We start from the raw sequence: 12,277 nt of genomic DNA on the forward strand, positions 1-12,277 counted from the left end.
TTCCTAAATGGCACATGTCATATGATGATAGAATTTCTTGTGCAGAAAATACTTTTTTTTTTAAAGATTGACACCTGAGCTAACGTCTGTTGCCAATCTTTCTTCTTCTTTTTCTTCTTCTTCTCCTTCTCCGCCTCCTCCGCCTCCTCCTCCTCCTCCGCCTCCGCCTCCTCCGCCTCCTCCGCCGCCGCCGCCTCCTCCTCCTCCTCCCCCTCCCCCTCCCCCTCCTCCCCCTCCTCCCCCTCCTCCTCCCCCTCCCCCCCCCCAAAGCCCCCCAGTACATAGTTGTATATTCTAGTTGTGAGCGCCTCTGGTTGTCCTATGTGGGACACCACCTCAGCATGGCCTGACAAGCGGTGCCATGTCTGCGCCCAGGATCTGAACTGACAACCCTGGGCTGCTGAAGCAGAGTGCAAGAACTTAACCACTCAGCCATAGCGCTGGCCCCCAGAGGATGCTCTTAATGGAGATTTCATGTATTTTTTGCCAGCTGTATATGAAATTGCTTCCCCTTTTGACTTCTTTATTGATTTTTGGCTATATCCCCACCCCCCCAATACTTCTTATCTTGGCTTCCTTGACACATTTTCCTCCTATGTCATGTTTCTTAGATTGTTTTTCTCTCTTTAATCTTTGCAGTTCTGCGTTCATTCTCTTCTCTGATCATTAATCTTGGTTATATCACAAGGTTCATTCTGAACTTTCTCTTTCTGTGGTTCTCTATTCCGTTAGGTTATCTACTAAACATAGCTACTGCTGATGTATTACAGTTTACACCACGTTGTCATTTGATCCTCCCTAAAATAGAACCTTGTGTTTTGGTGACATTGTTATTTTATTGATGAAGAAACTTTGTCTCATTGAAGTTGTCACTTGCGGAAGATCATACAACTCGTAATTAGTGGAGCCAACACTTGATCTCAGTCTTCTTATTCTGGACTCCCCTGCTCTTAGCACCACACCCCCGTGTTGCTCTGCTGATTTCACCTGAGATGTGCATTGAAATTCCTGCCCAAGTTTACCTCTCCGACTCTGACTGCCAGTCCCTTGTCCTAGCTGTCTCTTGGAGCTCTCTACTTGTTTTTCGTACTTGAAACTTAACAATTAGAAACAGCATATTATTTTTCTCATCATCCCTCCAGATTCCTTTAAAAAGATTATAAGGAGCACTCTAATCTTTTGCGTCTTAGCTTTTGTTTGTTTATTCTCTGAGTTTGAGTCTTCATTCTTCTTTGTCCTTTATGTTTAGGGTTGTCAAAACCTACCTAGGTTGTTTGGGTTTTTTTTAAGAAAACATTTGTTTATTAATGGAATTTTTACAGTGGTTTTTTTTTTCTTTTTACGTTTTATTATATAAATCTTAGAAAACATGCAAGATAGAATAGTATAACAAACTCACGTATACTCATCACTCAGCTTCAACACTTATCATTGTTGGCCAGTTTTGTTTCGTTTATCACCCCCATAATTTTTTAAGGGAGCTGTAATATTTTAAATCAAATCCCAGACCTCCTATCATTTTGTCTGTAAGTACTTTACTTGCTATCTCTAATATATAAGGACTTTTTAAAAAATCACAATATACTATCAAACCTAACAAAATTAGAAATAATTTGTTAATATTCAATAAGCAGTTTGAACTACTTTCAGATTTTCTTAATTGCCATTCTCTAGTCTCTTTTAAAGTTTATCTAAGATTGGTTTTACTTTTTTCTTAAATGTTTGGAAGAATTCACAGAGAAGCTATCTGAGCCTGGAATTTTCTTCATAGGATTTTTTTTTCACTTTTTAAATTGATATATCATTGATGATAATCTTAGTATTAATGATGCACTAATATTTATAGCTCAATAGATTTTTTTACATACACACACACACACACACACACACTCTCACTCATATAACCACCACTCTGGTCAGATACAGGATATTTTCAGCACCCTAGAAGATTCCTCATGCCACTTTGCTGTTAATACTCACTCTCCAGAGAGAACCACTGTTTTGACTTTTACTACTAAAGATTAGTTTTGCCTCTTCTTGAACATCACGTAAATAGAACCACACGGTATTTACTTTTCTGTATCTGGCTTCTTTCGTGCAACATAATGTCTGTAAGACTAATTGATGTTGTGTTATCAGTTGTGTGTTCCTGTTTATCAGTATATGCTTTCCCATTGCCTGAATATGCCACAGTTTGTTTATGTCTTCTCCTGATGATGTACCTTTGGGTTGTTTCCAGTGTAGGGCTCTTTATGGATAAAGCTGCTGTGAGTATTCTTGTATATGTCTTTCGGTAGACTTCACTCATTTCTCTTGTGTATACGCCTAGCAGTAGGATTGCTGGGTCATAGAATAGATGGATATTTAGCTATAGGAGACACTGCCGGTTTTCCCAAGTGATTTGTCCGATGTACACTCCTTCCAGCAATGTGTAAGACTTCGAAGTGATCCACATCCTCAGCAGCACTTGGTTTTGTCAGTCATTTTAATTTTAGCCATTCTGGTATAGATGTGTGGCAGTATCTCATTGTAGTTTTAATTCTCCTGATGAGTAAAGATAGCTAATGTTAAGAGTGTAAGTTATTTGAGGACAGGAAATATATTTCCTTTTTTTTTGTTTTTAATATTTCCCCCAAATTCTCATTATGGTGCTTCCTCATAGAGTGAGTGCTCAATAAAATTGACTGACTCATGTGGTTATATATTATACATTTATTTTCATTTTAGCAATTGTATTTTGATAAAAACAAGGATTGCTATCATCTCTTCATATACATCAACAAATGATTATAAAATAAGAGGGTTTTTTTCTTCCTTTGTTTTTTTTTTTTTTAATTCTTCCTTGGTTTTATATATCTGACATTCACTTGTTAACCTTGTTATTATGTCCTGGATGAAACTGACTTTTCTCTTTTCCCCTCTTTGTGTGTGTGACTGCAGCACTGATGCAGGTGACAGCCCTGTTGGCACCACCACTGCCACCAACCTGGAACAGCCTCAGGTTATCCCCTCTCAAGGTGACCTTCTGGGGGACCTTTTAAACCTTGACCTTGGTCCCCCAGTCAATGTGCCACAGGTATCCTCCATGCAAATGGGAGCAGTGGATCTCTTGGGAGGAGGACTGGATAGTCTGGTAAGCATTTTCTTCCTTTCTTTTGATTATTTTTAATTCTTGATATGCCAAAGAACTTTGTATAATTCAGCTTTTTAGACCTAGATCTTTCCTTGATGAGCAGCGTCATGTCCTTTGATAAGGGACAGGATTATCTGTCTTTAGACAATTAATTGATACTGTCCGTTGTTGGTATGGGGTATGTCTGAAAGTGTATAGGTTTATTCTGTTATTCTGCCTCTAAATAGAACTTTTGATGTTTAACCAACCTATTGTTCAGCAATCTTAATGTTCAGTATCCTTTCCAGAGCTTGTTATTGCTCCTGCTTCTTAACTCTGGATAGCCCCTGTAATTCACCTTTTGACCTGAACAGCATTTAAATGACCTCATAGAGGTCATCCTATTTTGAGGCTTTCAAACGTTTGTCTTTTTTTATATATTATTGGCTGTGCCCTGTCTAATTCTGAAAGGTTTTTGAGGCAGGCATTTGTGTAAAAAATGTACCTTTATTGCATTTGGGAAGTACTGCTTGGTCGGTTCTTTTTTCCCCTTCTTCCCCCACCCCCTGTCATACTTCCAATTTAATTAGCTTCCAGGATTCTAATACTAAAAGGCTCCAAAGTCCAGAGTATCTGTGAATATGTGCCACCAGTGGGAACTGAAATTAGTTTTTGTTGCTGTATAAGATAAGTGAGAAATATTAAGGATGACTTTCCATCTGTGTAGAGAAGGCCAGAAAAGTCACAGGTCTCATCATATTGCTCCCTGCAAACTAGGTCCTTAACTGTGGTGGGGTTAGGGGGCTCTTTTAGACACATGCAAAAAGCTGTTTGTCAACCTGATAACTATAAAGATGTCAAATAAACTGATGTTTCCCAACATCAGAAAGTGGAAGGTAAATGCCATGGATAGGAAATTATATGTTCTCAGAGATTTCATAAATAGAACAACCTTACTTTTAGCTATACACACTGGCATTTTCTCTTCTACTTTATGAGCAGTATTATGTCTGGGATTTCTGCCAGCCCGTACAGGTACATTTACTTTTTGGCTGGCACAGAGTCTAAGGAGATAGGCTTATGGTCGTATCTCTGTGGGTTGTACATTTTACTAAAGGAAAGTCACTGCTTCGAGAGTCTGTACACTGACCAAGCTCTGGACTCCAGCTTATAGTGACACAAGTGAGCATTCCCAAGTGAGCACAGACATATAAATGTTTGTTTTTCATATTTGTATCTTTAATGAATGGAGTTGACTGATTATGTAAGAAGAATAGTTTCTCAGGTCATTCTGCATTGCCTTATAGCTTCCTTATAGACTCAGGAGGCTCACGAATGTTGAAATATTCTTGAAGACTCCCAGAAATCCCTTTAAATATTGAAATAACTCTGTCAACGTGTCAACCATAAGTTAAATGTTACATCCTCCTCAGGTTTATGCCTTAACAACTCTAGTTATTCATTTCCCTGGAAGCGTACGACATGATGGACTCCTTGAACCTGAGAATGACAAAGAAATTAAGTTTGAAGGATGGAGGGGAGAAGGATGCCCTATATTTTGAGTTTGCCTGGCCCAGGATTCTACGCCTTTGTTTCCTGACCCACTTTAGTATGGAAGGAAAGAGAGAGATTTCCATTTGGCTTTGTATTAGCTCCTACTGGCCCTTAACACCAGTGAGTTTTCTACTTGTGTTTTACATGGCTCTCCAGTCATCTGTTAGAATTCCCACAAGTATCCTTCAGATAGAAAAACTATAGAACTTTCTTAGATTGTAGAAGTCAAAGTCACACATGGGCCTTTTTCTTTTTCTTTTTTGTAAAGGGTGTTCTTTTTGGTGGGGAGTAAGTTGTTTTTCCAACTGGATTTCTAAATACTATAGAACCTTTGCTGTGTACGTCCACTAATGTGCCTGTGTAACTCTAAAGTTTAGCTTTTTCTGACTTTGAGATTTAAAATGTGTAGCCCCAGAAAGTGTTTACATGCAGTTTTCTTCAACTTAGTCTGTGATAAAAATATATCCCAGGAATCAAAATGAGAAGGAGTAAAAGCCCTTCCTTTTGCTTTGGATCTATATGTGGTTAAATGTGTCCTCGCTCAGAGAACCAAGATTTCTTTTAAGAGAACATCACAAGGAAGGCTTAAATCTGGCTTTGTGGAAGAGGAGTTGCTAAGGCAGCAGTAGACTATGCCATTTTTAAAATGCTTTTTATAGTTCTTGCGTAAATTATCTAATTTAAAGAGAAAAAGAGTCCTCAAGGTTTTCACTCGATCTATATGGATGGTACCATTTCCTGAATGAATCCTGCCTTACAGCAGTGCTTCTCAAACTGTAATGTGCATTTAAATCTCCTGGAAATCTTATACAAGACAGGTTCTGATTTAGTTGGTCTAGGTGACACCTGGGAGTCCACATTTCTAACAAGCTCTCGGGACCACATTTTGCACGTAACAACATGGAATATCTGTGACTGTTGTGAACCACTTCTGTTTGGTGTGTGAACTATAGCTTTTGGTGAACTCAGATGCGTTTTTCTCTTTGCTTCAGTAGTAAACACACTCCTGGAAAGAGGACTCCTCCTCTGCCCCAAATTGAGGGAGGGCAAGAAACTCTTGAAATTATTTTGTTAAAGGTCTTTCTTTTAGTCTCTAGGAAGAACAGTGTTGCTAAGAGTGGTAGAATTTGACCTAGACTCCTGTTTAAAATATGGCCTAGATTAGAGTTATGTGGTTGTCTGGCTAGCATCATAGAGGTACTTTAGTGTTCATTTCAGAAGGGCTGCCGACAAGGCCTGTAGACTGTTTCTGCTGCTTTTCTCGTTGGTTTCTAAAGAACCTTACCTGTAGAGGTCAGTGGTGTGCTGCTGATGAAGCATGGTAGCTACTTACCTTTTATTCCAAGCTTTGTGGTTCTCAACTCTAGCTGCATAATTAGTCTCACATGATTACCATACTAAAAAAAAAAGACTGCAAGTATTTGGGCCCAACCCTTGGGCAATTAAGCAGAATTTCTGGGAGATAGGACCTAGACATTGGTATTTTTAGAAAGATACCCAGGTTATTTTAATTTGCAGCCAAAGTTGAGAAGATTGAGCCAAATGAAGTTCCAAATAGAGTTAGGTAGAGATGTTAAAAATTGATCTCTAAGCCAAGATAGTCATTTCCACAGAAGAATTGTATTCTGGTGAGCCTTTTAGGCACCTCCTACAAAAACAGACCTCCCTGACTTTATTTTTGTTCTTCCCCCTCAGAACATTTTTCCTTTCTGATTTGCTGTTAGGTGATCCAGCCTGTCAGAAATTGGCCAGAAGTTAAATTTGACCAATTTAGATTTAGATGCTCAGTCCCAGGGTTCTTTTTACCCTTGCTCACTTTCTGTAATTGGAGACTGAAAATTATTTTGTATTTTGAGTTGTCTACCCATTTCCTATTTCTCTGTCCTAAAACTTGATATTCACTAGAGGATATTGTCTTCCCTTTTTCATATCCTGCTGATCCTCCTGTTAGATTTGTTCACCCTCTTTCATTATTGCACTTTTGAAATTTTCAGACTTAGTGAGTTGTGACTTTTTTGTAGAATTGTCATTCGGGAAATAGTTATCAATTTATGTATGCATTATTATTTTTTGCCACAACATACCTGAAGGCTGCACACTTCTTCCATAAGTAACAGTTACTTAGAACAACTGTAAGAAGAGTGAGGAGGCAGTGATGTAAAGGAAACGTGCACACCATGCCTCCCAGGTGATTCTTAGATGCCTTGTTTTTTTTTGGAGGCAGGTACAAATCATTGCAAATCATTGATTTAGGCAGAGCTTCAGATTTTAACAATGGAATGCTTCTTCACAGGATGCAAATCAATGGATTTCCTACATATTCTTTTCAGTCTCCTTACTGGAATATCCCCATCCTTAGTTTCTGGTTCCCCCCCCTTTTTTTTTTTTTTAGTGTATTCTGTTTTGCTTGAATTCTCCAGATAGTTTCCCCCTTCTGTTAGTATAAACTTAACTGTTTCCTTGATGTGGAATGAATTCAGATGGTAAAACTTACATGGTTGCTCTGTTCTACATGTAGAGCGTGATAGTGTACTCTTTAGTTGAAGGCTTGCAACAGTGGTTATTTGGAGGTCTTGTTTCTTTGTTTTAGAAGCCATATATGTGTCTTCTGATGCCTTTGATACTGAATCTAAGAAACTGCTCATTCTGGGTAGTGTGACTTTCCTGACAGTGCAAATCCTTCTGAGTTGGTGTAATGTAGGAAGTGACCTGATGCCCATGTGCATAACTCTTGCATACGTGTTACAAAGGTACACCATGTGCTAATGAGTCTAACATCTGTGAGGATCACTAAAGTAATAATTGAATCTCTATTATTTATTGCCTTTACTTCCAGGCTGACATCAGAGGCCTTGGTTAAATTATGGCTTTTTGTTCATCCAAGGTGCTGTGCGGTATTCTATTTAGATAAATGATGCTATTGTGCATCAAAAATGGAAAGGAAGCCTTGTCCAGAGTGCCTTTTCTCTATACTGATGAAGAGTTTCCTGCCAGAGAAATGTGCTCTCAGTGTACCCAGCTGGAATGCAGTGGAATAGAGGAGAAACTGCCTTTTCCTGAGTCCAGTGTATGTTTTTCAAAACCTCCCACCCTGTTTCTTACAGGTTTTTACCTGTCAGATATTTTGTCATGAGCTATTTTAGTAATAATTTTGAGGGTTTTTTTAGCTCATGGGAGATCCGTTGTGCTTACTAGTTTTGTATCTTTGCATTTCTTCCTTTGGGAAAGATTTGCAGTGGTTTAAAGCCTTAGGTTTTAGAGTTGGTGGTATTATAGAGAGGTCTTTGTAGATTATAGCCCAATTTTGCCTGGTAAATTCTTCACTGTGGCTTCTGTAACCGCTCTCTTTTTGTCAGTGCATAAATTTAGTCAAGGCTGGCCTCAGGCAGTTTTGGTAATAATTACCAGATATTGAATGCCTATTTCTGTGCTAGCCTCTGTGCTAGAACTTTCATAATTTCTAATCCTTAAAATAATTTTGCAAAGTTATTGGTTTTGGGCCCTCTTTTACAGAAAACTGAAGGTCGCATAGCAAGTAAGTCCCAAAGTCAGGATTTGAACCCAGGACTTTTTTAAAACTTCACAGTTTATCCTCTTTCTACTATCCTGTGATTCCTCCAGTTTGTTTGTTATTGTCATCTGGAATAAAGTCCAGTCTCACTAACTTTGGTCCTTCTCAAACTGGGGTACAGAGTCCCTGTTGTACACAGGGTGCAGGGTGCATTTAAAGCTACAGGAGAAACTTGGCTCATTATCTTGTAGTGTCAGCCTTGCTTGATGATAAGCATGTAAACACAGACTAAACACTGATGTGTTAAGGCTTAGAATGTAAAATGGCATGAACTTTTAAGATAAAGTATAAGGCTTGTTTGCCCAAAGCCTCTCCATGCCGTACCTTCCCAGGTGCCCTGGGTGTATGAGTTTGGGCTAGTGTGCCACTAGAAGGCACATGAAAGGTTGAGAAGTGCTGTAGAAGTGGATTCATTCACGAAAACAGGGACTAAGTAAGTTCATACATCTCTCTGCAGCAAAAGGAGCAAGATCGTTCATCTTACCCTCTTTGGAGTACTACCACGAAATCACATCTTCCCATCTATTTGGTAGGGAACGGTGATATAAAGCACTAGTACTTCCAGGGCAAATAAATGATGCACAGGGTATTCTTCCGCTGAACACTGGCTATCAAAACTGCTTAGACAATACACTTCCTCTCTAGAAAAGGCTTTTGGCCTTGGGGTAGGGGGTGGGGCCTCTTTTCCCCAGTTGGTTCTATTCATCTGTGTTGGCAATGTCGCTGCAGAGAGGGTGCTCTAGGTCAGTTGGTGAAACGATTTTGTCAGCCTTCTGTCCATTCTGTGATAGTTTTGTCCAATAAAATGATTCGTTTCAAAATTGTCTCCCGAGGAAATAATATTGCCAATAGCCCTGTTTATATGGTTAGTAAAACATTCATTCACTCAATAAATATTTGAGTACTTATTCTATGTCAGGCTGTATTCTGTGTACTGAAAATGCAGTTGTGACAAGTCCTGCTAAGCTTGTGTTCTAGTGGGGAGAGACGGATGACAAACAGTATCCAGTCAGGTGGTAAGTGCTGCAAAGGAGAACGAGACATGGTGTGGAGCCGCTTCTGTGCACGTTTACTGTATTCAGTGCTGAGCTCCGTCTGACCCAAGAAACCAGTCATGGCCATTTTGAGGGCTGTTTGTCACGTTCTGTTCCCTGTCCCATCTCAGGAAGCAGTCTGTTACATCCTCCGACTTTTCCGTCGAGAGGCGTTCTTTTCCTTCAAGTTGAGGAGTCTTCGGATGATTTTGTATGATCTCAGCTTATTTACGCTATTCCACATCGTCTGTTCTCAGCCATCAGTTTGTTCAACAGCTTTTGCATGGTTGTGGATTCTTTTCACCAATTTGATTAGTTATATTTTATGATGCTTTTCTGAAGAGGTTTTTGAAGATCAACTTAAAATTTGCAACCCAACAGCTGTGAACCATATTGAACTACATAGGAGATGGTGTGTACCTTCTAAAATCTAAAACCCTGACAGGAAAAACACAGATTGATGTTTTTGACACCAGTAGGACTTTGGTATCAGTTTTATTGTTTGTGATGGGAGTCACTGTATCCTATTTTTACATCACTCATTTTGACTCCTGACTAACAGAGCTATTGGTAAGTTAAATGACCTAAAGCGTTCCTTAGACTCCCTTCAATTAAATCAGGTCTGGAAAGCATCAAATAAAAGAGGTAACAACTCTAGACAGGAGCAAAGAAACGTCTGAGTTTAAGGTCTACACCTCTGATTAAGGGACTGTCTTCAGATACTCAGACAGCTGCACGGTTTTAGAAGCGGGTGGGGATACTTTTGACTGCTTAGATGTACCTCAAGGGGCTAACCCAGATTGGTCATTGTGATCATTTGTGGGATTTTTTTTTTTTTTTAGTCCACTTAGTGGCCATCTCAATTGATATTGTTTTATAAAAGACTTTTTTTTCTTTTCTTGGAGTCAGGCAGACTTGTTCCCTTACAGAACCTCAGTCTTGAGATCTCTCTGTATTTGTGCTATTTTAGCATATTGCCAGTTGGATGACAGTGTTGCCTTTTGGTATCTACCTGAATTAGAGCTGTTTGCAGACTCAGCTCTCAAACTTTTGGCTCAACCTGGCTCTGCAGCAGAGCTCATGTAACCATGCTGAAATCTCTTTAGCTCATAAGTTACAGTAAGTCACCATGAAATCCCTGCTTCCCATCCAGTTAGTGAATTAACAGTGCAACGACACATTATTACGTAGTTCAGCATGAACTGAGCTCAGTTCAGCACTACTTTGGGCTTGGTAAAGTGGCCATTCTTTGGCAGCAACCAAATAGTAGTAGTATTCTCAGTGTCATTTAATGACTACGACTGCTATGATTTAGATTGGGAACTGGGGGCACAATACCACTAGCAAAAAATTTGGACTTGGGTATCAGCTACAGACCTTTAGGAAAATTCTGCTCAATCTTCAGCATTTGAAATATTCTTTTCCTGAAATTGTCAGTTCTCCTTCCTCATCTTCCTGAATTCCGATTTAGTTGGCCTGTAGTTGACATTATTTCCTTCATGGAGAGAATGGCAGCCTCAGTAAGGCAATCCTGGGAACAGTGGGAAGTGGACAGCTCCAAGAGCCACTTAAAACCCAGTATCTGGACATCTGAGATTGAGATTAGAACCGTGCTCTGCACACCTAGCCCTTTTCACTTGGCTCCCACCAGCTCACGGGATAACAGATATCACTGAATTTTTGCAAGTCCTCATTTGACTGATTTGGTACGCTACCTGGTAAGTAATACCAAGCAGATGAATCTTGTCTGACTCCAGCTAATACCAGCAAGTGAACTAACTGAAATGGTAATAGCTGGTTCAGGCCAACATGGTAACAACTTTCCTGTGTTTTGTTCAGCTTTCCAGCTTTCTTTTTTTCTTGCTATCTTCATCATCCTTCTTGTCATTGTTGATAGGATAGGCCACTCGTTGGGTAGTTGGCTCCCATCCTTGTGACATCTCCCTATCTTGCCTATCACTTTTAGCATATTTTCAGAAAGGAGGATGATAACCTCCCTTAGAAACTTTTTCAGTCAAAAGGGAAGATGCTGAATAAAGTCTGAATAAGCTATAGTTTTGCTAGTTAGAAAACATGTTGAAATTGTTCTTTCCCTTTTCTCTCTGGACGTATACAGTTAGCTGGACCTTTATATTTCTGACCATATGTCTCTAATAACCTTTGGATCCTGCCCCTGTAAGATCAGGGTTCTTGATTCTGGGTTGAAGCTAAGTTGCATCTGATACACTGAACATAAGCAAAGGAGAATCAGGATTGCTTTTCAGTTTCTTCCATGGTTCTGAATAAAATTGACAAGAGAATGGGGGGGGCCTACATTCAGATCTTGTCCAACTAAGATAATATTCCTATAGTACTCAAAGATAATAAGAATGAAATCTCAGAAAATAAGGGCCATAAATGGGATTTATTTCCTTCGGAAATACCACCACCAGTGAGTGATGCTTCTCAATGTCTTTTACTGAATTTAGCATATTTGATAAAACTGCTATTTCTCTTCTAGTGTGTTTTTTCTTTCTTGCCATTGAATGCCAAACAGGTCCATAAAGAATTCCATCTCTTTGAAGCTTGGATTGTAAGCCTGGCCAGAAGGGAGGAGAGTGGTTGGGGAGAAAAGGGGTAAGCCCATCAGAACGTCATGAAACAGATCAGAGCACCAAGACAAATGAGACATTTTGCATCCTCCCCTTCCTTAGAAAGGGTTTTTCTTTCTCCTCAAGTTCTAGCTTCCTTTGTATTTAGAAGTTGGCTCCAAAGTTATTTCCAAACAGGTAAATGTTGTCTGATTCCAAATAATAGTTAATTCTCTAAGGCAGTGGTTTTCAACCTTGTCTGTACATTAGAATCACTAGGGGAGCTTTTCAAAATTCTAATGCCCAGGCTACACCCCACAACAATTAAATCACTATTAATTTAAACAATTTAATATTAATTTAAACAATTAAATCTCTGGGGATGAGACTCCAGCATCAGTGTTTTTTTAAATCCTCCCACTATAAACACACAGTT

General features: G+C 39.3%; 1 protein-coding gene across 3 annotated transcripts in view; it reads left to right on the forward strand.

The window, feature by feature from the left end:
* AP2B1 (adaptor related protein complex 2 subunit beta 1) overlaps nt 1–12,277 on the forward strand; it is a 113,318-nt gene that overhangs the window by 53,570 nt on the left and 47,471 nt on the right. For all 3 annotated transcript variants that reach the window (XM_014862224.3, XM_014862227.3, XM_070482809.1), the window contains exon 14: nt 2,941–3,133. In XM_014862224.3, the coding sequence (XP_014717710.1) occupies nt 2,941–3,133 (193 nt within the window). The remainder of the gene's footprint in view (nt 1–2,940; nt 3,134–12,277) is intronic.

This window comes from Equus asinus, chromosome 13 (assembly GCF_041296235.1).
Source record: "Equus asinus isolate D_3611 breed Donkey chromosome 13, EquAss-T2T_v2, whole genome shotgun sequence".
Classification (NCBI taxonomy): Eukaryota; Metazoa; Chordata; class Mammalia; order Perissodactyla; family Equidae; genus Equus; species Equus asinus.